This window comes from Netta rufina (genome assembly GCF_964035555.1).
Source record: "Netta rufina genome assembly, chromosome: 7".
Taxonomy (NCBI): domain Eukaryota; kingdom Metazoa; phylum Chordata; class Aves; order Anseriformes; family Anatidae; genus Netta; species Netta rufina.
In genome coordinates this window covers 31,028,253-31,053,586 of record NC_140130.1, presented here as the reverse complement: position 1 = coordinate 31,053,586, position 25,334 = coordinate 31,028,253, and the positions used below count along the sequence as shown (strand labels likewise).

General features: G+C 35.1%; 1 protein-coding gene across 1 annotated transcript in view; it reads left to right on the top strand.

Annotated features, from left to right (window-relative positions):
* Positions 1–24,397, top strand: part of RAB11FIP2 (RAB11 family interacting protein 2) — a 35,496-nt gene extending 11,099 nt beyond the window's left edge. The window contains exons 2-5 of the mRNA XM_084290660.1: positions 597–1,039; positions 1,738–2,200; positions 15,880–15,925; positions 19,684–24,397. Coding sequence (XP_084146786.1) covers positions 597–1,039; positions 1,738–2,200; positions 15,880–15,925; positions 19,684–19,911 — 1,180 coding nt within the window. The 3' untranslated portion in view covers positions 19,912–24,397. The remainder of the gene's footprint in view (positions 1–596; positions 1,040–1,737; positions 2,201–15,879; positions 15,926–19,683) is intronic.
* The last annotated feature ends 937 nt before the right edge of the window (positions 24,398–25,334 follow it).

Sequence of the window (25,334 nt, the reverse complement as noted above, 5' to 3'; positions counted from 1 at the left end):
GCTGCAAAACCAAAATGATGATTGACTGTAAAATCATTCTAAGGTCTCAGATATTTCCTTGGTAGTGCAATTGACATGAATCATTACCAGTGGTTAGAAGGAAGGGAGAGAGGAAGAACATAATCTACCACATAACCTAGGCAAAAGCAAATGAGAATAGGTTAATGAATGAAATAGTTGGCACGTAGTAAGCATTTGGCTAATGCATCTGAGGTAAATAAAGACTACTTGAAGAATACCAGGGCTCCTTAAATAGCACGATAATATTTATTTGTGTCTATAATTAATGAGGTACAAATTATCTGTAAGTAGATGTGAGCCCATTAGGTCTGGTGAAGTTTAGTAAGCTTCCACTGAACTGACTTTGGTTCTTGCAACAAATGAATAGTGCAAAGAGCTTCATGCCTCTTTAGTTATTAAATGTTTCCTCTTTCAAAACCAAATATGGACTAAAAAGCTTTTCAATATTTTGATTTTTGGTATGGAATTTGGTTTTCCTATTTTTAACTGTACTATCCAGACATTAACCAACTAACTAGAATTGAATGACTAGCCTCCAGAAAACACAGCTTAACTTGTTCTTTTTCTCCTTTAAGGTGGTTTCACCTAGAGTCCAGACAAGGAAAAAGAACTAAAGACAGAGGTGAAATAAAGGTCAATATTCAGTTCATGAGGAATAACATGACAGCAAGTATGTTTGATTTGTCAATGAAGGACAAAACCAAATCCCCTTTTGCAAAACTAAAAGACAAAATGAAGGGTCGAAAAAATGATGGGACGTTTTCGGATACATCCTCTGCCATCATTCCAAGCACTCACATACCAGATGCAAACATAGAGATATGTAGTGGAGAAGTACAAATGAAATCAAAACCAAAAAAACCTTTCCTTTTGGGACCTCAGCGGCTATCTTCAGCTCATTCGATGTCAGATTTAACAGGATCACACGTCTCCTCAGAAAAACTAAAATCCAGCACAGTGGGCTACTCTCATCTCTTCAGGCGCCAGCTAGAATCTTTTGGTTCGGTTGATGAAGGAGGTAAGTAAAACTCATGCTACTTAATCTTGACAGTTATAATCACAAGTCACTGCTACTATTCAGAAGTCTATTTCTTTAGTTTATGATGCTATTCCAAGGCTAAATAGTTAATAATATATATATTTTTTCACTTTTGTTAGTTGGTGGTTACTTATAAATGCTGTTTCTGAGCATAAGGAATAACTTATAAGCCACAGTGTATGATAATTTATCATTTTTCATCTTATGTCCTCATTTAAGAGTATGTTGTAATGAAACATTGCATTCAAGAAAGAACTCTAGGCAAAGTAATGTCTTCTGAAAAATAAAAGTGTCTTTAAAAAGTTTAAAAACTATCACCAAAGTTTTAAACCTGATTTATACGAAGAACTGAAAGTATTTTGCATTGTGCAAAGTTATTATGCAATAGACTACTGCTGTTTTCTGGAATGCCACGCTAGCCGCAGCTGTATTGTTTGTACAACCTAATTTTCACACAGAAAATAAAATTCTGTAGTATCTATTGCTTCCTTAAACATTTCTGAACCACCAAGTCGAGGCCACAGCTGTTCATTTTTAAAAATACATTAATTATTCAAGCATGTTTTGAACTAAGACTCAATTGGTAACCTAGAACTAAGTTAGAGTGGGTTCTCTGCATGTTGTAAGGTGTGCTGTACTATCTCATTGATAATGTACTAATAACAGATTGTTTGTAGGGAGTGTAAAGTCTCCACATAGAAGGACGTTAAGTGTCGATACTTCTAAAATGAACCAGCTTGACAGCACAGTTGATGAAGCTGCACTTGAAGCACAAAACGACCCATTTACCAATGTGAGTGCTTCGCTACCCCAGAAATTTGCTACACTGCCACGACAGAAGAATCCATTTGAAGAAAGCCCAGCAGCATGGGATCAAAACATAAGTCTGTTTTCGAAACCTGTTGAAATAAAAAAAGAAATGAGAAAAGAGAAAAGAGAGAAAGTTAGTCTTTTTGAAAGAGTGACTGGAAAAAAAGACAGCAGGAGGTCAGATAAATTTAACAATGGGGGATCAGAGAGTTCTATGGACTTGAAATCACCCAGTGCATTTGGGGAGACTCATCAGGAGAGTTTTGATTATGAGTCGACTAATCCGTTTATGACAAACTTCAAGCCTACAAGCATGTTGCCATCTTCAAGGTAGGTTTCTACTGTACTTTGATCTGATATGTTGAATATGCTATATAATTGAAAATGCGAAGTGTTGAGAAACACAATCTTTGTGCTTTATATACATTTATATCATTGCTTATCTGCTCCTAAGTAAAAGTTAGCAACTTCTAATACCGTTTTATTTCATTTAGAAGTTATATTTATATTGCTAATATGAACTCTGACTGTTCTAGGTTACTTGTGTTTGTGGAAAACCTTGCTCATGCTTCAAAATGGGTTCTTCCTGAGAGTCTTCTGCTTTCATTGAACATTCATCACTATTACAATGCTTTAAGTCTAGGGAAAGGTTTAAGTCTAAGGGAAAAGTGAAACAGAATAAACACATGGTGAAGAAAATTTGAGTAATGATAACAAATGCTCTTCTTCTTACCACTTGGGAAAGAAGTGGGTTTAGATTCTGTGTGAAACCTCAAGAGCGGAAGACCATTCTGTTTCTAAATGGGAGCATCTGCATGGGCACTATCATGCTTGAAATCGTTTGGCTCACTGTAGCTTTCCTGAGTTCATGTGTATTCAAGGCCTTATACGAGACAGCAGTTTATATGCTAAGCAAAGTGAATTGAGTTACAGGGGGTGATAAGAAACTTTGATTTAAATAATCCGTTCTAATCTTTGTTTGCTTATCAACAGTTTACTTGTTTTCCTTAAATTAAAAAAAAGTGTATCCAAAATTTCATTTCCCTTCCGGCTTTTGTTTACCAATGAGAAAGATAGTCTTATATATACATATATGTATATGCATACATACATACACACTGCGTATGCTGAATCCAATATATACGTTTAAACAGTTAAATAATTAACTCATTCTTCATTAATTTCTTCTTTAAGATTATAGAACAAATCAGTCTTACTGTATCCCAACTCAATTTTATTCATAGGTTTGAATGTATGCACTCCTGTTTTAAACTTATAATCATTTTTCTCAATAAAACTAATCTTGGATGTGAATTAGATAAACTGAAATGGAACAACTGTAGAAAAGATTCAGTTGCTAGAAGCGCGTATGGACTTCAGTGAGTTATTGCTTCCCACAAGACAAGTCAGTGCAACTGTATTAAATAACAAGTTTACAGCCAGAGTATTAGAATATTATTTATTTAATAAAGATTAGAGTAAGGTTAGGATGTAGCTTGGTTTGTCAGAAGTTAAACTTTCATTTAAATAAGCTCCTTTAAGGAGGAGTAATTTAAATAACAATTAAAATTACATAGCATTTAATTTTTTTTTAAATGAAAATTTCTATTGAGGCAGATGCTAGATATAAATAGTGAAATCTTCTGAAGTTCTTGAATGCAACAGATCTTGATAAATATAAATCATAAACAGTAATCATGATGGACTGTTTTTCTTTGTTTGTAATTAAAAAGCTCATCACAGTGCCCCTTCAGAAGGACTCTAGTCATTTATTCCCCCTTTTTGTATGAGACTCTTTTACTAGTTCTTGACTTTTATGTAAACATATCTATTTGTCTTATCAAAAGTTTATTTTGTTATTTTCAAAAAGCCAAAAATAGTAAACATTCTGACCTTATGGATAAGACAGCTACTATGGAATAATATCTATCATGCAATAATTTGTTAGAAGCTCTCTGTGTTTGCATGCACCACTATTATGGTCTATGAGAATCTTTTACAATAAGTTCACTTTCTTTCATATGCATCTTGTACAATGATTTTCTTTTGAAGTAGAAACTAATATAAAATGTGCATATTTAATAAGTTTACAGTTTAAGTTTACCTTTTATCTGGGGAGGATTTGCTGAATAGAATCCATTTTTAATTTTTAGAATTAGTAATACTGTGAAGAAAGAACTGTATAAATCTGTGGCCACGAAATAATTGAGGTTGAGTAACAAACTCAGTATGCAGAAAGCATACACAGGCAACTTAGATTTTGAGTTGTTTTTTTGTTTACTCAGTATGCTATTAATCTCTTTTGGATGGATAGCATCTTTGCAAGTAAGACAGGCATTATCTGTTTAGTAAGCTATGTCCAAAATCAGTGTTCTGGTGTGGATGAGGAGTTTGCTTTGCAGTTGGATCTCCCATTTATCCCCACCTAGCTGTGCCTTGCTTTGAATGATGGAGTGTTCATGGATTCCTTCCTGATGAAACTCACGGGAAGATGTGCATTACAGCCATGAGTCCAGGATGGAGCTGGTGCAAACAGGAAGAAAAGAAAAGAAAACAAAGGAACATAGAACCAAGCCACACAAAATGCCTTCCCCCACCCCAAAAAACAGAAACCACCAAGTGAACCAACCAACCTCGGCCTGGAACCTGCATAAATAGATAAATTAAAAACCTTTGCAAATATATTTATACCTCAAGTCAGCTATGGGGCCACAAGAAGGTTTTTTCTTTCTCCTCTGTCATGTAGTTAACAAGATCTCAGGGGGGTTGTACAACCTCATGAGTGTAATCCAGTCTTTAGGATCTGTCACTATATGTTTACCTTACACTGAAGAGGGTCTCAGTCTGGGGATACCTCTATACATCTGTGCCTCTTTATACTCTTACCTTCTCTTTTGTTTGCATTTAGATTCAGTGATTCATCTCTCCCTGATCCTTTAGTCTTTTTTCACATTCTTGCCTCCCTTGATAGCTGTGATCTATAACATAATCTACATGTTAGCATTACTTGTCTCTTTGTAATCATAAACATTTCATCAGTCATCACTTTTATAAAAGATAATATGTTTACCTTCTTAATCATCGTCGTTAGAGGCTCCTACTGCCACTTGTTCATTTCAGGTTTATTTGCTATTTTAATTTTAGCATTATCAATTTGCTTACCTGCTTTAAGAGCAACTGACATTTGGTTTTGCCTTGCCTATTAACCTCTAATGAGCAAGGTGACAAATTTTAGGTTAGAATCCAGTAGATCTACAAGAGACTTGCCATGGCACTTGGGGACATGTATCTGTGTTTAAATGTTCAGGTTGCTGTATTACTGACAGTGCTGAAGTTCTAGATTTGCCATCACAGCTTTGGGCAGAAAAGCATAACCTAGAAATTGACTGCGACAGTCACACGTCATGCTGATGTGGTGGTTGCTAAAGTTGTGGGTGGCTCATGAAATATTTGAAGGATATTTTGATATTATCTGCTCTCTCCTATCATTCTCTTTAGTTCTTCCAGCTTGCATTAGTGTATAACAAAGCAGACTGCTAGTCTCACATCGTTACTCCTAAAGTCAGTGAATTATCCTATGATGTGAAAGTGTGCAGAACCTGGCTTCCAGTTTGTTGTTTGAATGTCTTCTTCAACAGACATAACAGAAAAAATATATGTCCTGCTTAGATACAAAATGTAAAACACATACTTCGGAACAAGTAGGGGAAAATTGTTTAACTTCTGACATTATCAGGTTTGGTAATGGTGTACCTAGAGCAAAAAGCTGAAATAGTGTCCTCAGTGCATGGCTAACAGAACGGGCTGTGTGTCTGCTCTGATAACTTCTCCAGGTCAGAATTTTATATCTCAAGGCAAAGACCACTTTGTCTGTAACAGAAATTATGATTGTTATGACCCAAATATTACCAATTCCCAGATATGACCCAAACATTACCATATTATCAAGTGTCATATCCACACTTCACAAAGTATATGGTTAATGTTCCTTGGCCAGTGATTTTAATTGATTTAAAAAAATGGGTTCCGTTCATGATAATATACTCCGTATTGCTTTTCTTAAGGTGTTTGGAATATCTTCAAACTCTTTTCCATGTAAAAGGGAGCATGAGATGATTTTGGTTTCATGCAGAAGTGAACAGGCTTAGAGAGTCGGTGCACTGGCTCTATTCCTTCATTGTTTCAGGTCTGAAAAAGGGTGACAGATACTCCATGGGCCTAATCCTAGGTCTTTAAAGTTAATGGGGTCAGGCCTCAAGTCCATCCTAATTAATTTGGTTTGGTAGCCTTGACTAGACAACAATGATCTGTGCAACAGCAGCTCGTAACAGCAGTGCTGGCTAGGGGCTGGGGGAGTTGCTGAGCAGTGCCTTCCCCAACCAGTTATTTAGTGTTAACTGGCTGCATTCATACTCTGTCATTAATTCCTGTTATTTACTAATTAAAAGAGTGAAGATAAATACATTTTCCAGGTGTGTCTTAGCTGCTGATACAGAAAATGTAGATGTGGCTGGTCCAACAACAGTTGCAGGATATATATATATATATTTTTTTTACCTAAAAGCAAAAAGTGTACCAGGATTATTTAAAGTTATGATTTATTGTTATTACTATTATTTATTGTTATTTCAAGAAGGACTAAGAAGTATTTTGAAAAAGCAAAATAAAACCTTTTTTTGTTTGTTTGTTTTTGTTTTGTTTTGTAAAACACTAGTTGTCAGGAAATCACAAAATAAGGACCCCTACTTTCTGTTAATCTGAGCTCTGGCAAAGGCTTTTCTTGTGGTTTTTGAGAAAATGACTTAGTCTTCTTTCTGCATTCTCTATTAAGTGGGGCTTTGTTACCTCTTCCAAATGCTGCATGGATCCATTAGTATTTGTTAGGGTTGGTAGTGTCACATTTATTTTTTGTTGTCTGGTGTAAGTGGAATGTAGATATTTATGAGCTGTTTTCCTGACAATTTCAAAATGCTGCAGTCTCCTAGTGAAAGCAGAAATGCCTTTTGTAAATATTACAAAATTCATTAGTTCCAAACCACTTACATAGCTGATGAAGCATGCAACATGTTCTAGTATTTTTTGTTAGCATTTACCAGTAATAGATTTGTCTTCGTATTTCTTCATGCACTGCTTTGAAGGGTTCACCTATTATAATCTTTCAATGCATTCATTCTTAACAATTACTTCTGTTGTTGTGGCTCTCAAGAGGTTAATTTGCAGTCAGTAGCCACGTGGATTTTGTATTGAACACAGTTAAAGAAATTGACAGTAATCCCTGAAAACAAAGATTTTTTATTGTGCGGTGACCAAACCTTATGCATCATTTCTCTGAAATTGTTTGTGTTTAGGAAAATACACTACAGTAGGCTAATAAAACGATGTGAAAATTTCTCAATTTACACCACTTGACAAGTGCTAAGAGAAAAGCATCTTTAATTTTAATGTGTTATTAGGACCTTTTTAGAGAGATTGTACAAGTTATTAACAAGGTCCTCTGAGACAGGAGACGGGTAATTAACAAGACCTACAGAAAGAGAGTTTAGGTAATTAACAAGATCTTAGGCAATGGACACAGGGAAACAAATAGTCCAATATTTAAAGCTGACAGGTTGTTACTAGTCTGATCAAATTCCACATCTCAGAAACTGGGTTGATAGCTGTGAGCCTTCTAAGAAACATTGTATGTAGTGTGTGTATGTATATTTATATGTAAAATATATGTTTGTGTGTGATATATGTATAGGGTTCTCTACGTCTGGAACACAATATAAGTGTATGTATGTATACATACATGTATACACATATAGAGGTGCATTAACTGCAAACAATTTATAAAATAACACTTCCATAACCTAAATGTCGTTAAACTTTGACAAAATAAGATGAAGCTTATGCTGCATACTTATACTTTATCTGAAGTTCAAGCAGTAAATGTGCTATATTCTAAAAACTGTGGGAGATGCAAAGATGGAAAGGTGGAGAAGAAGCTTAACTTACATCTTACATAGTAGAAGGTATGAATAACACTCATATAAACATCAACTATTGGTGAGTTGGAGCCAAAGGAACAGCTGATGTTAAATTTTAGGAAATGTATGTGTGGTTGTTAGGAAATATTATGTGTGGTTGTTAACTAATTAGAGAGGCTATTGCAAAATCATGCGTTACTTTCTAGGTCAGCTTATTGAGCCGGGTTAGTAGAGCAGGTGCCTGGCACCAGTCAACTGCACTTGTCAAGTAAAATATGTTAGCTCCAACCACAGTGAAGATAAGTTATTAGTGCAATAACTTGAACATCAAAGATATATGACTGCTAAATGGTTTCAGCCTTGCCCACTTACATGTGATGGGCATGGTTACTGGACACAGCTCCATGGAAATGGAACCCTAGAAACTGCCCGATCAGAGCAAATGGTTGTAATGTCTGTGTAGGCCCTTACAAAGCAGGTCACCCTTTTCCAGTGCACAATACATCTCACTTTTTTTTTTTTTTTTTTTTTTTTTCCCTGTGCCCTGTTTAGAAAATTTGATATCTAATGAGTTCATAGCAGTGCTTGCTAGAGCAAGGCCTGTTCAGGCATTTTAGCATGCACTTCTCACTTAGTCAAAAAATGAAATCGGGTAAACTACACTATTTTCAGAATTTTGTTTCATCTGCTGGTGTTAGCATGTCATGTTTTAAGAACAGCATGCAACTGTATTTCTCTTCTTGATAGGAAAGTGTTGTGTTTTTTTTTCAGTTCTCTACTGAAGTTTGACTACGCGTATTTCTAGTCGTGTGATCATTGCTAGGTAGAATTTTGATTTTTATGGCAGTGCATTAATTATTTTCTAGACTGTTAATATTTGTTAATTCAGGATGGCAAAGCTGTCAGTAGCACATCCTTCAGTCAACAAAACAAATACATTACAGGTAAATGGGAGGTAAAAAGAATCTACGAAACCAGGAGAAGTCATGCAGGGAGTCTTGGTCCGTCCTGCTAAGACGGTTAGTATCTGATTTAGAAAGATCACACCATGTGATGAGAGAATAATGAAATCTTTCCTAAAGCTGCCACAAATCAATGATCACATTATTTGTGACATTACTAGGATGGGTTGGAGCAATTGATTCCTGGAGAGACACTACCAACTATTTCTGCAATTAGAAATATTAGTACTTAGTATTACTCTGCTATAGACTCTTTACCAGCAATGACTTCATATTAGTTGCCTGGGTTAGGAACACTGTTTTAGGAGTTCTTCCTGCAGAATGACAATTATTATTTTTTAAGCTTTCATTAACTGTTGGTGCGCATTAGGCCATGTGAAATCTTTTTTGAAAAGCTTTGATGCATATCACCTGTCCCAAGGGGGAATGCGCTGCCTGTTCTGTTTGCTTTTAAGTAATATTGAACACTTATATCCAGTTTCTTTATTAATAAAAGAATTTAAAAATAACTCTCAAATTTTCAATGCAAAGTTTTACTTCAGGGTTATTGTTTGTTTGTTTTTTTTTGGTTGACTACAGATCCATGTAAGTAGGGTCTCCTAGTAGAGGTTTTTATTACAGAGGATCTTTAATGGTCTCTTGTGGATAAAAATTCATGAGTTTTTTAGCCATAGCACAGCTGCCTAATAAAAGCAGGAACATTTAAACGCTTAGAAATATTAACTTTTTTATATACAACTGTTTGTTTTCAAAACTTGCATTAATATTTGGTTGAGTACACTGCTTAAGATCAATTTGGGTTTCGATACCTTGTAAGACCTGACTAATGAGTGAATTTACATGAGTAATGTGTCCAGCTCTGGGCAAATACAAGGTCCATTATTGAAAGATACCAACATGTTTGGAAGGAGAAGGCTACCCATCAGGTAGAGCTCACAAGTACAGCTCTGCATGCTTCCAGATCTCTTCATCTGTCTCCAGCAGCATCGGATGCCTCAAAACCAGCCATAGCCTGTTGTGGATCCCAATTCATGTCTGTTTTCTTAATGAAGTTGTTTATACATATGCATAAATTAGAGATCCGCCTTAACATTTTATATCTGCTTCTCAGATTTCTTAGAGACACATGAATGACTACATCATGTAGTTGTGCTCTTGTATCTTTTACTTACTTAAATCATCAAAAACACCACCAGCAAAACACTTTCAAAAATACGTCATTTCAGGCAAAACAATGTAATTTTCAAAGTGCTTAGGCTGTGTTATTTAAGGATTGTCATATCCTGAGTTGCTGTTAGTCCTTACAAACAGTTTATTTAGTGCAGTCAGCAAGGAAAGTCAAATACTGTAGGCTGTGCTTCACTTCTACCAACAGGTTCTTTACCATAGCTAGCCATACTATTTATTAATTTAGCTCTCCCTTAATTTAGTATAACTCTCCTTTATGTAGCAATTACTTTTTGTCAAATTATTCAAGTTTTGTAACTGAAAGCTTCTGGTCTTCTATTTAGTTGCACTGTAGTGTTTTTACTGTGCTACATTTTATTTATATATATATATATATATTATATATAAAGAGAGATACAAGAGAAAAGGTTGCTGCCTTGAAGTGCATTTTGTTTAGGACCTTTATCAAGGACTGCACTCTGAGCGTGTATCTTTGTTATCGTCATGGAGCCTTCTGCTATCAGAAGGGCTCCACAAAGTGCAGCAGTCTGCTCATGAACAGGTCATTTCCAAAGAAGTCTGTGTAAAGAATATGTAGATTGGGAACAAATGGTTTGCAATAGCAATGCATCTTGCATTCAAAGTTTGAGATTTTTGGTCCAGTTAACTCTTGGCATGAGTCTTCTTAGCAATATTAAGAAAATGGAGCGATAGGAACAAAAACTGATGTTCTTTGTGTGTCCTCCTGGGGTTACACAAACTCCAGAAGGCTTCAGAGCATGGCTCAACAGCAGGACAATTTATATAGCAAAGTGTCTTAAGTGATGTTCCCCAGAATCTGATTGGGAAAGAAATAGCAATATGCTTGCTTAACTGCCAGACGTGACAGTCATTCCTTTTCAGAGTCTAAAGTGATGTCTGCATTGCCAGACACAGCAGGCTAATCCTATTCTATGGAAAACTCAGTTTCTGAATTTCATTAACTGTATCTGATTTTATTCATTTCTTTTGTTTTTCTAGTACACTGGTAATAACTTAAACTATATCTTAGTATTTTAAGTTGCTGGTATGTGTGTTGTGATAATCCAAAGAATAATAAGCAACAGGCCAAAGACTAAGTAAGTAGGAAGAATAATTTTTAGACTTAACAGAATATGACCATGGTAGAGTTTTGCTAATTACCTGTACAGAGATGTTCTGAATTAAAACTGAAAGCTCACACTGAACACATTGATACAATGGATATTTTACAAGATATGAAATACTTTCATATATAATACTTCAATACTTTGAGTATTAAATATTAATGTAAGTATCCTCATTTTAATTTCTAATAGTATACAAAGCAGTGATCATATAACTAATATGGATAACATATCCATATAACTAATATGGATAACATAAGTAAAAAGCTTTTGCTCCTTGGAAAAATATGATTTCCATACAGAATAATTTAGGAGTTTGATTCCCATTCATTATGTTGTCGGAGTAAATGGTTCAGGCACTAAAATGGTTATATCAGTTGTAGGAAAAAAAAAATAAGCATGGTTTTAATTTCTAGATATTTAGAAGCTAAATATTTAAGCAGCCACTAGTCCTAATGTTTGAATTTTTAACTACCATTAAACTTCAGAAGACAAAATTTAAAACTCCAATTATAAACTTGAGCTTGTGATAAATCTTCAACTCGAGGTACATTTAATCTTACCAATAGATAACCCAGACAGCGCTATACCAGCACAGAGCTCAGGGAAGGCTCAGCAGCGGGCGGCCCCTCTTCTTGCAGTGCTTCACCTTGATCGTGCTGGAGGAGTGCCTCCTTCACACCGTTCCTGGAATGTTTCCACTGAAGTCCCTACCTAAACTGCAAATAATCAGCCAGGAATGCAACTATGAAACTGCCTCATAAAGGGGAGGTGTTAGGAAAGAAGCATGAGAGTTTCACGTGATTCTAACAAAATGCATTTAAGGAAAATAGCAAGAAAGTACAAATAATATGCTTGTTATGATTATGATGCAGTCATCCAAAACTTCGAATCAGACTTACGTATGTCTGTCACCATTATCATTTTATACCATATTTATTTCTCATCGTTTTTCTCCCCCCAGCAACATGGCAATAGGAAAGGATTCTCATCTCACATACCTAAACTGAAATCTAAGCTAATAAAACAGAAATTCTAGCAAGCTTTACTGTGCAGTAAACATATAAAGACAAAGTTGTAGTAAAATAATCGGTATGATTTAATGCGGTGAAAATATCTGACATAAAGTAATTCTTAAGGCAAATAATTGAATTCCCAGATGAGTGAAATGGGGGCATAATGAATTTCTGTGCTCGATTGAATGAGACTATTGTACCGCTGGTGGCTAGAGGGGATGTGGAAGCTGGGTGGCGTGCTTGGTCAGTCCCCTTCTTGATCTTACTGCAGCTGATCTTGAACCTGTGCCTTCTTCCTCAGACCTGCCAATGTGATTTGCCTTCGTTTACTAGTTCCCACATTTCTTAAAGGTGATCAGACAGTGCAAGTTTATTAGCTGTAAGAGAGGATCTATGGACCTCCTGATACCAATCACTGTGGGACCTGACCTACAGCGGTGGAGAGGGAGGCTTCTCAGCCTGTCTGGATGAGCAGAAGAGGTAGAAGATGACTTCATTCCTTGAGATGATGAAGGAAACAGGAGCAAGGAGCAGTCAGGCCAGTTTGTGTAGGTTGGAAGGTACATGCAATAAGCAGGCATCAGAATCAGATGTAACACCTGGGAGGTACACACAGTCCTAATGGTGATGCATGAGCCAGAGAAACCCAGCCTGACTTCAGTTCTCAGGGGAGTTGGTGAAAAATCCATTTATTAGAAAAGAAACATCTTTTTACTTATAAACTGAGCAGGTTTAGCCTGGACATAATTGAGACAGTAATTATAGTCATAATGTCATTTTTTAACAATCACTTTTTACAGTGAACTGCATTCTAAAAACAAAAAAGATTCTTTTTTCCCAAGCTTTTTGCTCCCAGACTTTTCCATAGCGTAAGTTCCCTGCAAATTTATCAAACCCTGGAGAAAAAAAAAAAAAAAAAAGAGTCAGGACTACAGCTTGCCTATGTGCTGAGATGGTAATGCAGTAAAAATGACACGATTTCATATTATTGCTTACATCAATACTTTTGGAATGCTCTTACGGACGTGAGAAAAGAGTTGCTTGAAGGATGCTTATGATCATTGTGCAATTCATGGGCTGTAGTCCTAGAGGTGTGTGTTCTGCAATCTGTTATGAGCTATCAAGCGATCAAGTAAGATGATAACTGAAGGGGTGTGTATTATTGTGATGAAATTTAAATGCAAAAATAAATGCTCTCGTTAATTTCAGTGCACAATATCTGCAACTCCCCCAGCTGTATGCATTCATAATTTTACAGTATGCTCTTTCAAGGTATTAAAAGGTTCTTGGACAGTGAATTATGGGTGCAGCTGGGAGAGTCTGCAACTGCTCACGTTCACCTCGGGCTGGAAGAGCTGCCAGGAAACCCAGAGAGGCTCGGCGAGGCCATGGAGCTCCCAAGTCAGTTAGTTAGACAATCTGACTTGAAAATGTTAGACGCAATCTCGGCACCTGTTTCTTCCTGCTTCACTGAGAAGCAGTATATTTCCACATATCTCTCTAAAATATGAGTATTCATGGGATTTGGGTTTTATTGGTGAATATTGCATTTAATAGTTTTTCTTTTTTTTTTTTTTTTGCAGTGGTATTCAAATTACTTCACGTGAAATAGGCGGATGTACTCTTTTGTAATTGCAATGTCCACAATGTTAGAGAAACAAGATACGTTTTTAGTTGGAAAAAAAATAGCCCATATTGGCAGTGATTTATATTTCTAATTTTCTAATGTAACTTTTCCTAGTCAGAACTGCCCCTTTTCTTTTAAGCTGCTGCTATGAAAGAGAGTCCCAGAAGTTATTTCGCAGAAACCATAAAGTCATTCAGTGCAGTGAAAGATCTTGCTGTTTTAACCTTTCAGAAAGTCGCTCAGTTGAGCAGTCAGGCCGCATTATTCTATATCTTGTCTAACATGAGGAAACAGTCCCAAAAGAAAGATAGCCCAAATTAACGCCACACTTCGTTAAATAGAGACATTCTTGGTTTTCACCAAGCTAATTCGATCCAGTTCAGTTAACTCATTTTTTTTGTGCTTGGATCACAAAAGGCAGCCATGAATGAAGCAAGTTCATCATGGGTTTGACACATCAGTGTGCAACTAAAAGGCAGGCCGTGAGGGAGGGTTCCTGCCTTTCGCTGGTTAGACAATACCCGATGAAAGCGGCCCCTCATTCAAAACCGTTCTCCAGCAAACTCCAGCAGAATGCTTCAGATCACTGTTACAAACAGGTACAATGGGAATTAGCCAGGACTTGATTCTTCAGACACCTTTTTATTTCTGGTTGTGACTGGTCATGTAATCCAATCTTCATCTAATATCCTCAGTCTGGCAGATGGTTCACTGGGCTTCTCTATGAGCAAAAGACTACTTCTGAAACAAAAAAGTACACAAAATGATGTTTTATTATGTATTATGTCTCTTCCACTTTTACACCATGAAATACATGGCTTTCAAATGCAGAGAACAAAGAGTGATGGACACAAAATTCCTTCCTTTAAGCTACATTTAAAATTATAAAAAAAGGTGTACGATTACTTGTGTAACTTTTGGACTTACTCTTTCAACCAGAGACTAGGATTGCAGTATTTTATTACTAATTTATTTGTATTCACGTACCAGCTTGTTGACTGTAGAACTAATCAGTAGTATTAGGCCGTTGAGGTTCTCTAGTGTAAAAAAATATGAAAGAAATGAACTTGTTACTTCTGAAGTCTATGAAAGCTTATGTAGCATTCGTAGTAGCTTGTTACCAGTTCAATGCAGCCAACTCCAGAGATCTGTTTTCTAGAAGCTGTCAACAGATGTTACATTTGACAGCCAATATGTACAACCTGACTAAATGGTAGGCTTTGTGATGTGAAGTAATGATGCCTACTATGATGCTACGAAGTAAATATTATCAGTGAGTCATATGCAAATTCTGACTTGTGTCCAAATTTTGCTCACGGTTTCTCTAAGACTTAGTTTCTCTTGAAACTTGCTATAGCAAGCACTGAGTTTTGAAGACATTTGCAAATAATTACATCAACCCATGAGAACAGTGGACTGATTCTTGGGTCTGACACTTTGACAATGGCTGCTTTTATCAATATCTACTGCCCTTTTGCAGTTGAGGAAGAAAAGCATCTCAACCATACAATATAGTGAAATAGCTTTGCCTTCTGGATGTGTGAGATAATCTCTAAGTTTACAAAATAATAGCTTTTTTTACTCAATTTTATATGTAAAATAAATATTATTAATACAAGATAGCTTTTCAGCTCTAACTTAACCTGGTGACCTGAGTGGAATTTCTGAAGGGCCTTTCTCCTCTGGCAGCTGCAATGAAAACTGGCAATACACATTAGTTTTGTTTTGTTTTGTTTTTTAAACAACCTTGTCCCAGGAACCTGTTTCCAGAATATTTCATTTAAAGTATCTTTTTTTTTTTTTTTTTTTTTTTTTTTTTGCTTAGAAGCTTGAGGTAAGTCTTGAAATAATCAAAAAACTAGTGAAGCCCAATTGGTAATATCTTAGCATTGCTTACTCTAATTTTATGACCAGAAGGAAAGGAAAAATTGTGAATGAAGAATATACGAAATTTTCCATTAACTTTGAATACTGTACTAATTGTAATATGTTTCACAAATCAGGTAACTAAATCATCATAAATACTTTGTACACCTAATACACCTGGTTTACTAGTAGTGTCTAGTAGAAGTTTTATTCAGATAAATGGACCTTTAATAGTTGTTTGTTTGTTTTCCCCACAGTTTTAATACGAATCCTTCTGGCATTGAGGACCTCAGGAAAACAATGGTGAGTTATGAAGTGTCATGGAAAACCATCAGTAAATACCAACTAATTGGTGCCCAACACAACATGACCTGTTATTTATATTGAACCTCTTATAAGGAAATGCTTATGTTTTGTTTGTTTGTTTTATCCTTGCCTTTGATTGATATTTCCAGAAAATCTAGTTGGAAAATTAGAGGCCTAAAATAAACTTGGAAATGTGCAAAATATTTGGATAACTTCTGGTGTTATGATGTAGAGAAGAAAGGGATAATTAGATTTTTACACACAGAGTGAGAAAAAAAAAAAAAAAAAAAAAACACTGGGGTATTTCAGAGAGCTCTAGAGAAGTGTAGTCAGGTGAGTAACCCTGTATTAGGCAGCAAGGCATTAGCTGGCCTAGCAGGTGTTTCCTATCACTAAAGTCTGAGACCTGAGGACCATTTGTAGGTGGCCAATCCAAATGGAAGTAATGAACTGATATGTGGCAAGATTAATAGCACAAGTAATAAATGAACAGCCTCACAGAAAACACTAAAAATAGATGTACTAGAAGTTATTATTCAAAATACTCTTTTGACTCTAAAGGTATCTAAAAATGTGTACTAAGAAAGAAAAGACGAAACAAAATCCATGGATTTACTGTACAGTGTCTTTGTCTGCAAGAAAATGTGGTCTTACTAGAATTTATTCTGTGAATAGATCAAATCTTTAAACGTGGGTTTGTTTTCAATCTTTAAAATATATAGAAAACAAATTTCACAAGGAAGTATGACTTTGTACTGTTTGTTTTTTGCTGCTTTATGGAAATGACTTGTAATAATATTTGATGTTATTATAAACACCCAAGTTTTTATAATGTAAGTAACCGGTGGGAGATGTCAGAGTATATGAATGCTGCCTTTGATCAGATAGTAAACTGAATGCTACCAGGCGGTTACTTAATCTCTGACAAAACACAACATCAAAAAAATTGATTTAACTTTGCAGCTATTGTCTGTAACGTAACCATAATTACAGTTTCTGCGTGCTTGCAAATGTACTACTGCAAATCATGTAATTTATTGCTGGTAAAAGCATCTTTATAATTCTTTTAAGAAATAATATGTGAATTGTTTTATTTAAAGGATTTAAAGGTGATAAAAGAAATCCTTGATAATTTTGCTTGTGGAATAGCAGCTATCCTAAATGTCAGTTGCAGGATTATAAGGTGGTGCTCATCTAATACAAAATACAAATTAGGAGAGAAGAAGCTATATCGCAACCATAGTTTTGAATGAAACCATTTGATTATTTTTTTTAAATGTTCAAGATTGCTTTCTAAGGTGTTTGAAGTAATTTATTATTAGGTTCTGCAATAATAGCCCTCACCAAGTTATTATATTTCTTCCTTGTGCATCACATTTAGTAATTATGTTTGTATGTCTTCTACTCTGGTGCCAACACCTGTCTCTGAAAGCAGTGCTTGAATGGGAGCAGTAGCCAGTTGAAAGGGCAGTGTGAGCTCTTTAAGGCCTAATTAAGAACTGAAAGGAAGATGAAGTAAGTAGGACAAAAGATGTGAAAGTAGCTTAGATGATATTCCCAGAGCAGAATTCCTCATTAGAACAATAAAGAGATGATCAGAGATTGCCAGGCCTTCGTTTTATCTGACTCCACTTCCTCCGGCTCCTCTGGATGTCCGTTTGTTCCCCAGTAGGAATTTGTAGCTGAGGCAATCCTTCTTTGCATAGCCTGTTATTTAAAATATTTTTTAAAAATGCTTTATTAGAAGACTAATGTTTTGAATTAAATTTCTAGTAGCTGTTTTTGTAAGGATATAGTTCTTCCTTATATGTGTTGCATAATTGTTCAAAATGGACATTTAAAATCTTCCTAATTTTAACAATATTTATTTCTAAGTAGTAAAAGTATTTTAGAATTTTCTTGTATATTTAACGTGATAAGTTACTCAATCAAAAGATCTGTGTAGAGCATGTGTATGGCAACACATCTTTAAAGCATATGTATTACACACAGTTTTCCAGTAAACTTTATATAATAATTAAAAACATAATTGCATCTTCATTCCAGTTCCTTTGCCAAAACAGAAAATGAAGCAAACCCTATATTTTAGACATCGAAGTTTAACTGTATTTTTCATTTTTTTTTTTTAATAATTCTGTAAAAATAAGATTTAGCTTTCTTCTTGTGGAAGAAAATGTGTTAAAAATCTAACAACCACAAAGTGAAGTTATTTTCTCTTCTATACTTGCTGGAAATCAATTACTAACCAATATATAAATTTCATCAAGGTAGACATTTTTATAACGTGGGAATTATTGATCCTGTAAAATGCTGCAACTTGATAACATAAGTTTAAGATACTAAATACAAGTACATAAACGTGACATTAAATATCTCAAATGTAGTGAGAAATCTTTAAAAGCACGTAATTTCAGGAGCTGCTATTAGAATATAATTGATGGAGAGAGGCTGATTGATCTGTCGTACTTCAACCTATTTGCAGTACACCATCACTTCTAATTAGGTTTATTTGGAAACTTTGACCACCTGCATGTTTTAATGATTTGACATATGCCAATGTGTAAATATGGAGCTGTATGGGAAGAAAAGGAATGAAGCAGAACACTTGTGTCTGAACACTTGATTATGTGCTGTGCTACCTAGCTGTGCATGCTTTATCATTTTTAATGAGGAGTTTCTACTGTAAACAAAAGCTGTCTTGTGTTCTTCTGCTGCCCTGGTAGTTCAGGATTTGAGAGGTTAGATGACTGTACTTAGAGGTTCCCTATCTTTGATTTTTTTCAGTTCCTGAATCAGAGAAAACTTACCGTTTTTCACGTCTTATGGTGCTAATACCTTTATGAACTGACTCTCAGAATCTTTTTCTTTTATACATTCCCAAATGTTTCCTAATCTGGTTCCTTAAGGTTGCAGCTATTTCTTCGTGACACAGAATAAGACACTCAAGTGTGTAGTGTTTTGGATCATGTCTTGCCCTTTGTTACAGGGACTAGTTTGTCCATCTCTGCTAATGCCTGTATTTACTGAGTCAGCAGACATCATTATTGAAACACCTCTATTTCCTTTGCTGTTTAATTCTGTGCCTCTCCTGCTTTGAAGGAAGCAAGCCAGATCTTTTAGTAGTACACAGTTCTGCCTTAAGTGCTCTGGTGCAAATGAGATGAAGCCTTTTAACTTCACCTGAAATTTAAAATTGGAAGTTGTAATGTATGATTCAGAGGCCAAGGTCTGGCAAGCCACTGATGACTAAAAATAGAATATGAAAGACAGATGAGGGCTGATGTAATTTAAAGCTAAGTAAATGTTTTGCTATAATATTCTCAAAAGGCAAGAACTCAAGAACGTTATGGTTGGGCTTGAATTCTCAGGGCTCTTTCTCTTTTTCTTTTATTATTAATGTTACCATGTAGTCGGTTTCCAGAATGGACCTGCTAACCTTTCTTGGGGTTACAGCTCAGATGTTGACAAGCCATGGATATGTCTTTCTGAGAACAACATTTTTTGCTGACATGATGGTGGAGGGAAACTGTTCAAACTGGGCAGCATGTCTCCAACTGTTTGCTTCAGTGCAGTTATTGGAGGGAAAAGCTCTAGAGCAAATTGAGTTATATTGTAGAAGAAAAATGGCTTCTGTTAAGACGTATATGTGGGAAATAAATGAAAACTCAAAAGCATGTTCAGATCAATGAGCTGTTTAATAAAATCTGTTTTTGTTTTGTTTTGTTTTCTTGTTTTTGTTTTTAATTTTTCTGTAGGATGTAAATCCCTTTGATGCCACTGCAGGATACCGTAACCTTACCTATGAAGAGGTTTTGCAGGAGCTGGTAAAACATAAAGAGCAACTGAAGAAGAAGGACACCCATATTCGTGAACTGGAGGATTACATTGATAATCTTCTTGTACGAGTAATGGAAGAAACACCTAGCATTCTCAGAGTGCCATATGAACCTTCTCGAAAAGCTGGGAAATTTTCCAAAAGCTAAGACAGTGACCCTTGATGGTACTTTCTGCTGAATACGTTAGGGGAAGGAAATAACACTTCAGCATTTTGATTTCTTTTCATTACTTTTGTCCTAAGAAATTTCAGGAATTGGGAGACAGAACTATGGCATGTTTTTGTTTGTTTTATTTTATTGGTGTTTGTTTGTTTGTTTGTTTTTTACTCCAAACACTAGCAGAGACTGCCAAAAGTAATGTTTTGTTGGATTAGCTACATACTTTTTTTTTTTTTCTATAAAATACCTTTAGGTACACCATACATACAGTAGAGTAAATAATGCACATGAAATATGTCCATGCAGTTTTATATGATGGCTTAGTGTTCACTGTGTGGCAGTTTCAGCTGGGATAGCCTGTGCTGTTTTGAATGTTTTCTCGACCGATTATTGGTATTATGCAAATATATCAATTCTGATATTACAGCATGCCATCAAAACCACTGTTTTCAAGCCAGTGTAGTATGCTTTACTAAATCTAAATGTGACTTGTTGCAATTGAATGCAGTTCGTTCTACACATGCTAGAAGAAAACAGTGATGCACAATCTTTGCAGAGTAAATGCTGTACTGTATACAATGTGCTTTTCGTATGACAATGTAAAAAATATCATGCCATTTCACTAATGGCACATGCTGGAATCAGTTATTTTACACTTAAATGCTGAATTTTGTGTGTAATGATTGAACTTTGGTAGTGAGCTCATGACAGGATTATTTTGAGGATCTTTTTGTATGAAGTTATTGCATGCCTTTTTATATGTTAAAGTACTTTGACCAGTGTTAATAGAGTCAGAAATAGGATGGAGAAAAGTATGGAATAAGATAAGAATACTTTGTTCAGTTAGTCTACTACAGTAAAAATATAGGAGAAATGAACAGACTGACTTAAATAGACATGATAATTCTGCAAGTATATAACCGACTCAATTTAAGGTTGAGTTTTACATGATATACATGTATGTCTCTTCAGGTTTTTAAACTTAAGACAACAAAGTATATGCCTTTAGAATTAGGCTGTGTTGCTGAAACACGTCTAGAGTACTTAAAAAGGGTTATCATTTGGAAAAAAAGAAGAAAAAAAAAGATATGTATTCCTTGTAAGTGCTTTTAAAAGTCAGTTTTCATTGAGGCAGATGAAAGAAGAATGTAATGAAAGTCTTCCTGATCATTTAATAATTGTTTGTAAGATGACATATGAAAAGGATATCTGTTATTCAATAAATTGGCAAAATATCGTGATGAACTTACAATGGGAAAATACAGTAGGAGAATAATCCTCACAATATTAACAATATTAGATTTTAATTTTAATTTCCTTCATAAGCATCTTAGTCTGTTGCTGTGAAACAGTAAGAAGGTATTAAAAAAATTTTAGGACATTTTAGATTTGGATTTGGAAGGAATGACTGTCTTTTCCTCCTTTTTCTACACCTGATCTGTTTTCTTATATCATCAAGTAATAACTGTTTCTTTTTCAGATATAAAAGATCTATATTTTCATTTTTAAATCTGCAAAGATTAGTAATATCTTGATTAACTGTCATCTGGACAAGCTGAAAAAGTTCTGCTCTCTTAATGCTTTTGACAATGTTAGTTTTCTATGACAGCACAGAATTATTCTTCTTAGACAAAAAAATTCTGTGGTACAATTGTTCCCAGATTTTATTTTCTTTCTTTTTTTTTTTTTTTTCTTTTCATCTTTGTTCTTTTCATTTTCTTCCATTTTTAGGAACTGCCTCCCATTCCCCAGCACTAACATTAATGCAGTTTGAGTATTCTCAGCCCTGTGTTGGGATTCAGTAGGGTAGGTAATTTTGCTTGCATGGAGCCTCAGCAATTCCAGTCAAGCCCTACCAGTTGTAGTGCATTTAGACAGTTGGAACAAAGAAAGAGGCCAACTTCATCATCTTTTGACGACTGAAGGATTTATCAAGTTCTGTACCTCGTAAACCATATGAATGTTCTTTTGACCCACTCAAGGTCTAAGTGGCTGTAGATTTGTTGTAATATATTTGAAGTGCCAAAGGTTATGTACTAAGTTATGGTACGTTTACTGTTGGAAGTTAGATTTTGCACTCAATTAGATTTTAATTTCCTAATTACACCAAGATGTATTGCAGTTACTCAGTATTTCCATAAAAGTTCTTGAACATTTTTGAATATTTGGCTGAGGCAAGTGGTTTTCTCATATTGTAAATGGGGAATTGTGCAGTTGTTTTGAATTCAACAGACGTATTAAAGCTAACTGGTACGCTATGAGACGATCTGTACTATCCGTGATGATTAAACCATACACATTGATGGGGTTTAACAAGTAAACTAACCAGAGACTATGCTCCAATGACTTTTCACTTGCAAGCCAACTTATAATTATTAAAATGAAACTCTACTATATTTAGCACCTCTGAAATCACTTCTTTTAGAATGTAAATGTAGAATATCAAACTGCATAATTGACTAAAAGCACATCATTTGACATATTTGCATACCAAGAATGATAAGCAGATTAAAGGTAGCGAAAAGATCAATTTTTGTGCATTAGTGAAGAAATTTAGTGAAGCTTTGAATGTGCTATCAGGTCTTTATCTGATCTATAAGTGAATAAAAGCACCTTTTGTTAGTCAAGAAAGAGAGGAGAACGAGAAATGCAATTTAGGAAAAGGTAAAGATACCAAAAGAGACAGAATGGGACATTTACAACTCTGAAAATATTTTATGGAGTCTTTATGACTAAAGATATAAGCTACTTTGGAGCAATTCTGGAAGGATTGCACACACATAATTTTCTGTTTAGAAAGCAATTTTAATATTTTTCTATGTTTTGAGATTATTTTTGAAAAGCATCTTCACCCCACCTGTGTTTGATGAACAATGCAGCTTTCAAATGAAAATACTTCATACTGAGTAATGTATATGTTGAAGAAAAAAAAAATATTTCTCCTGTAGGATAAAATTGTAAATTTTCTTGCTGATCGTTTAAAAATTGTAGTAACTTGCCACTTACAATTAGTTTTTCTTGCCCTTTACACTTGGAGGGATGAAAATTTTGGATATCTCTACATTATTTTGATCTGTCAGAACTTAGTATAAAAGTTCATCCATGCACACAATGGACTTGGAAATTCTCCTTCAAAACAGCTCTGCTCATAGCAATGTACTTTACTTACTTTAAAGAACAAATAAAAAGGCCATATTTTAATTTTGCAAGTAACAAAACTTTCTGCTCTTCAAGAGCAGAAATATTTTCTTTAATATTTATGTACGTTACCTCTTGCTGCTGTATTTTATGTTTAGCTTGGTTTTCCACCTACTAATGAATGTAGCATTCTCCTTAGATTATACATAACTACATTTATTGCTGTTGGCTGTGTATCAAGAACTATTTGTAATTTTCCAGCTGTGAAAATGTTGCCTTGCATTTAGAAAGGTTTCATGATGTGGGGACCTAATGAAACTCATACTCCTTAGGTAGTAGTGTGCAGTTCTTTCCGTACAGGATGCCCTTTCTTAGAAGCATCTTAAAACAAACAGAACTGTTGTCTTAATATGTTTACTGCTGCACTGGAGGTTTATTTACACTTCCAGCTTTAAAGAAAAAATATTGTATCAAGTATGTAAAGTAAGCTCCTGCTTTTTTGCTGTTTACGTATCCATTACTGTTGTAGATACGATAGAGGCGTTAGCTGTATGATTTTCAAATGGCGATATTTAAAGCATGTTGACTAACTTCCTCTCTTTGAAGTCCGTGGTGAAGGATTATAGTGCTGCTGTATTCATGATGCTAGATTTAAGGGTCTGTCAGCACTTTGAGAATGAAACCCTATTTTCAGGGATTTATAACTTCTAAATCTAGATACAGGCACTGGAAGTATTTGATATGCAATAGGTAGCACTTTAATCTGTTTATGAAGGATTTTGAGATTTGTTTCTGTTGGAAAAAGTCATGGTCTTTTAAAGCATAGTGGACATTTGCTTTATCTTTCACAATTTATACATCGAAGAAGCCACTGTATATTACAAGCGATAGAGCCATTCCTATTCATCTTAGAAGCTTCCAGATGTCTTGTATTATTACAATGTGCTATAAAAAGCTGAAGATCCAGGTTATACAGGAAGTTTGTAAAAGATATGAGCATTACTTATAACTTGAAGGTTGATTCTTGTCTTGTGCAATCAATGGTACTTTGTCTAAATTTAATAATGGTACAGAATCACAACTATATGCACATGTGAGAACTATAAACTTAGAATGCATGAAAAGCTTTATTTTTGTTTCATTATTGCAACTTCAGCTCCTTTAATTTGATTAAAATGTTATCTTAATATTTTAATTTCTGTCCATTAAAAAAAAAATTGCATGTCTAACACTAATAAAGCACCACGATGCACTACCATGGTATTCCTTGAATTGTGGTATTAATCTGTGTTATGCAAAGCATGTAACTTCTAAGCCCCACTTAAATACATGTTTGTAAGGCCCAAGGTTTTAAGACTCAGAAGTCGTAGAGAGGGCTAGTTCCTTAAGGATGGTTCTACATGAGTGGTAAATGCAGGGTAGTGTAGGAGGTGCAGTGTAGGAGGTCTCTTCAGTAGTGTCCAAACCTTACAATCAGGGGGGAAAAATGGGCATGTTATTAATGTGCTAAAATAATGTCGTTTTTATACGACAGTGGCAGTTCTTTGAAATGCGCCACTCCTCTGATTGTCTGGTTGTGTTAACACTGCTAGATCTTTGGCACTGCAGTTCTGAGTTGCATTTAGCATGAGGACAAACTGCAGATTTTGTTATTCTGCTTGACAAAATACAACCCACCCAGAATGGCAGAAAACTGGTATCTTCTCCTTGCCCCACAGGTACTTTTTCAATGATCACTTCAGTGCACTGTTCTCAGCAAAAGATGCATCTGCGTGTCTTCTTTCCTTCTTTCTAGAGGCAGCAAGACAGCAAAGTCTGTCCCTGCACATTTGTAGTTTCCTTGGCTCCAAAGGAGGTACAGAGGCTAGTCCTGAGCTCAGAGAAGAATAATTTTATGGGTAGTTCACCCAGTCACATGAGGAGGCTTGAAATTCATTTGGATGTGCTTCCTTTCCTTGCAGTTAACTGGCTGCATGACCAGGTCCTACACTGAACCACTTTGGGGACTTAATAAAGGATTTTCAAGGATACTTTACAACTTTTTAACTTAGCAGTTAAAAATCTATTGAAATACTTAGATGTAAACTAGAAGGACTATTATGGACAATTTGTCTCTCTTCAATTACATATATCCTAAAGTTATTTGAGTCAGTTCTTTATGGAACCATACAGGGTAAAAATCAGGATTTTCATATTTAAGTTGTTTAATCTGTTGTTAAGGGGTTGTTGTGCAAACTTTGGCTGCAGCTCACTTGTGAAATGTTGTCCTTTTG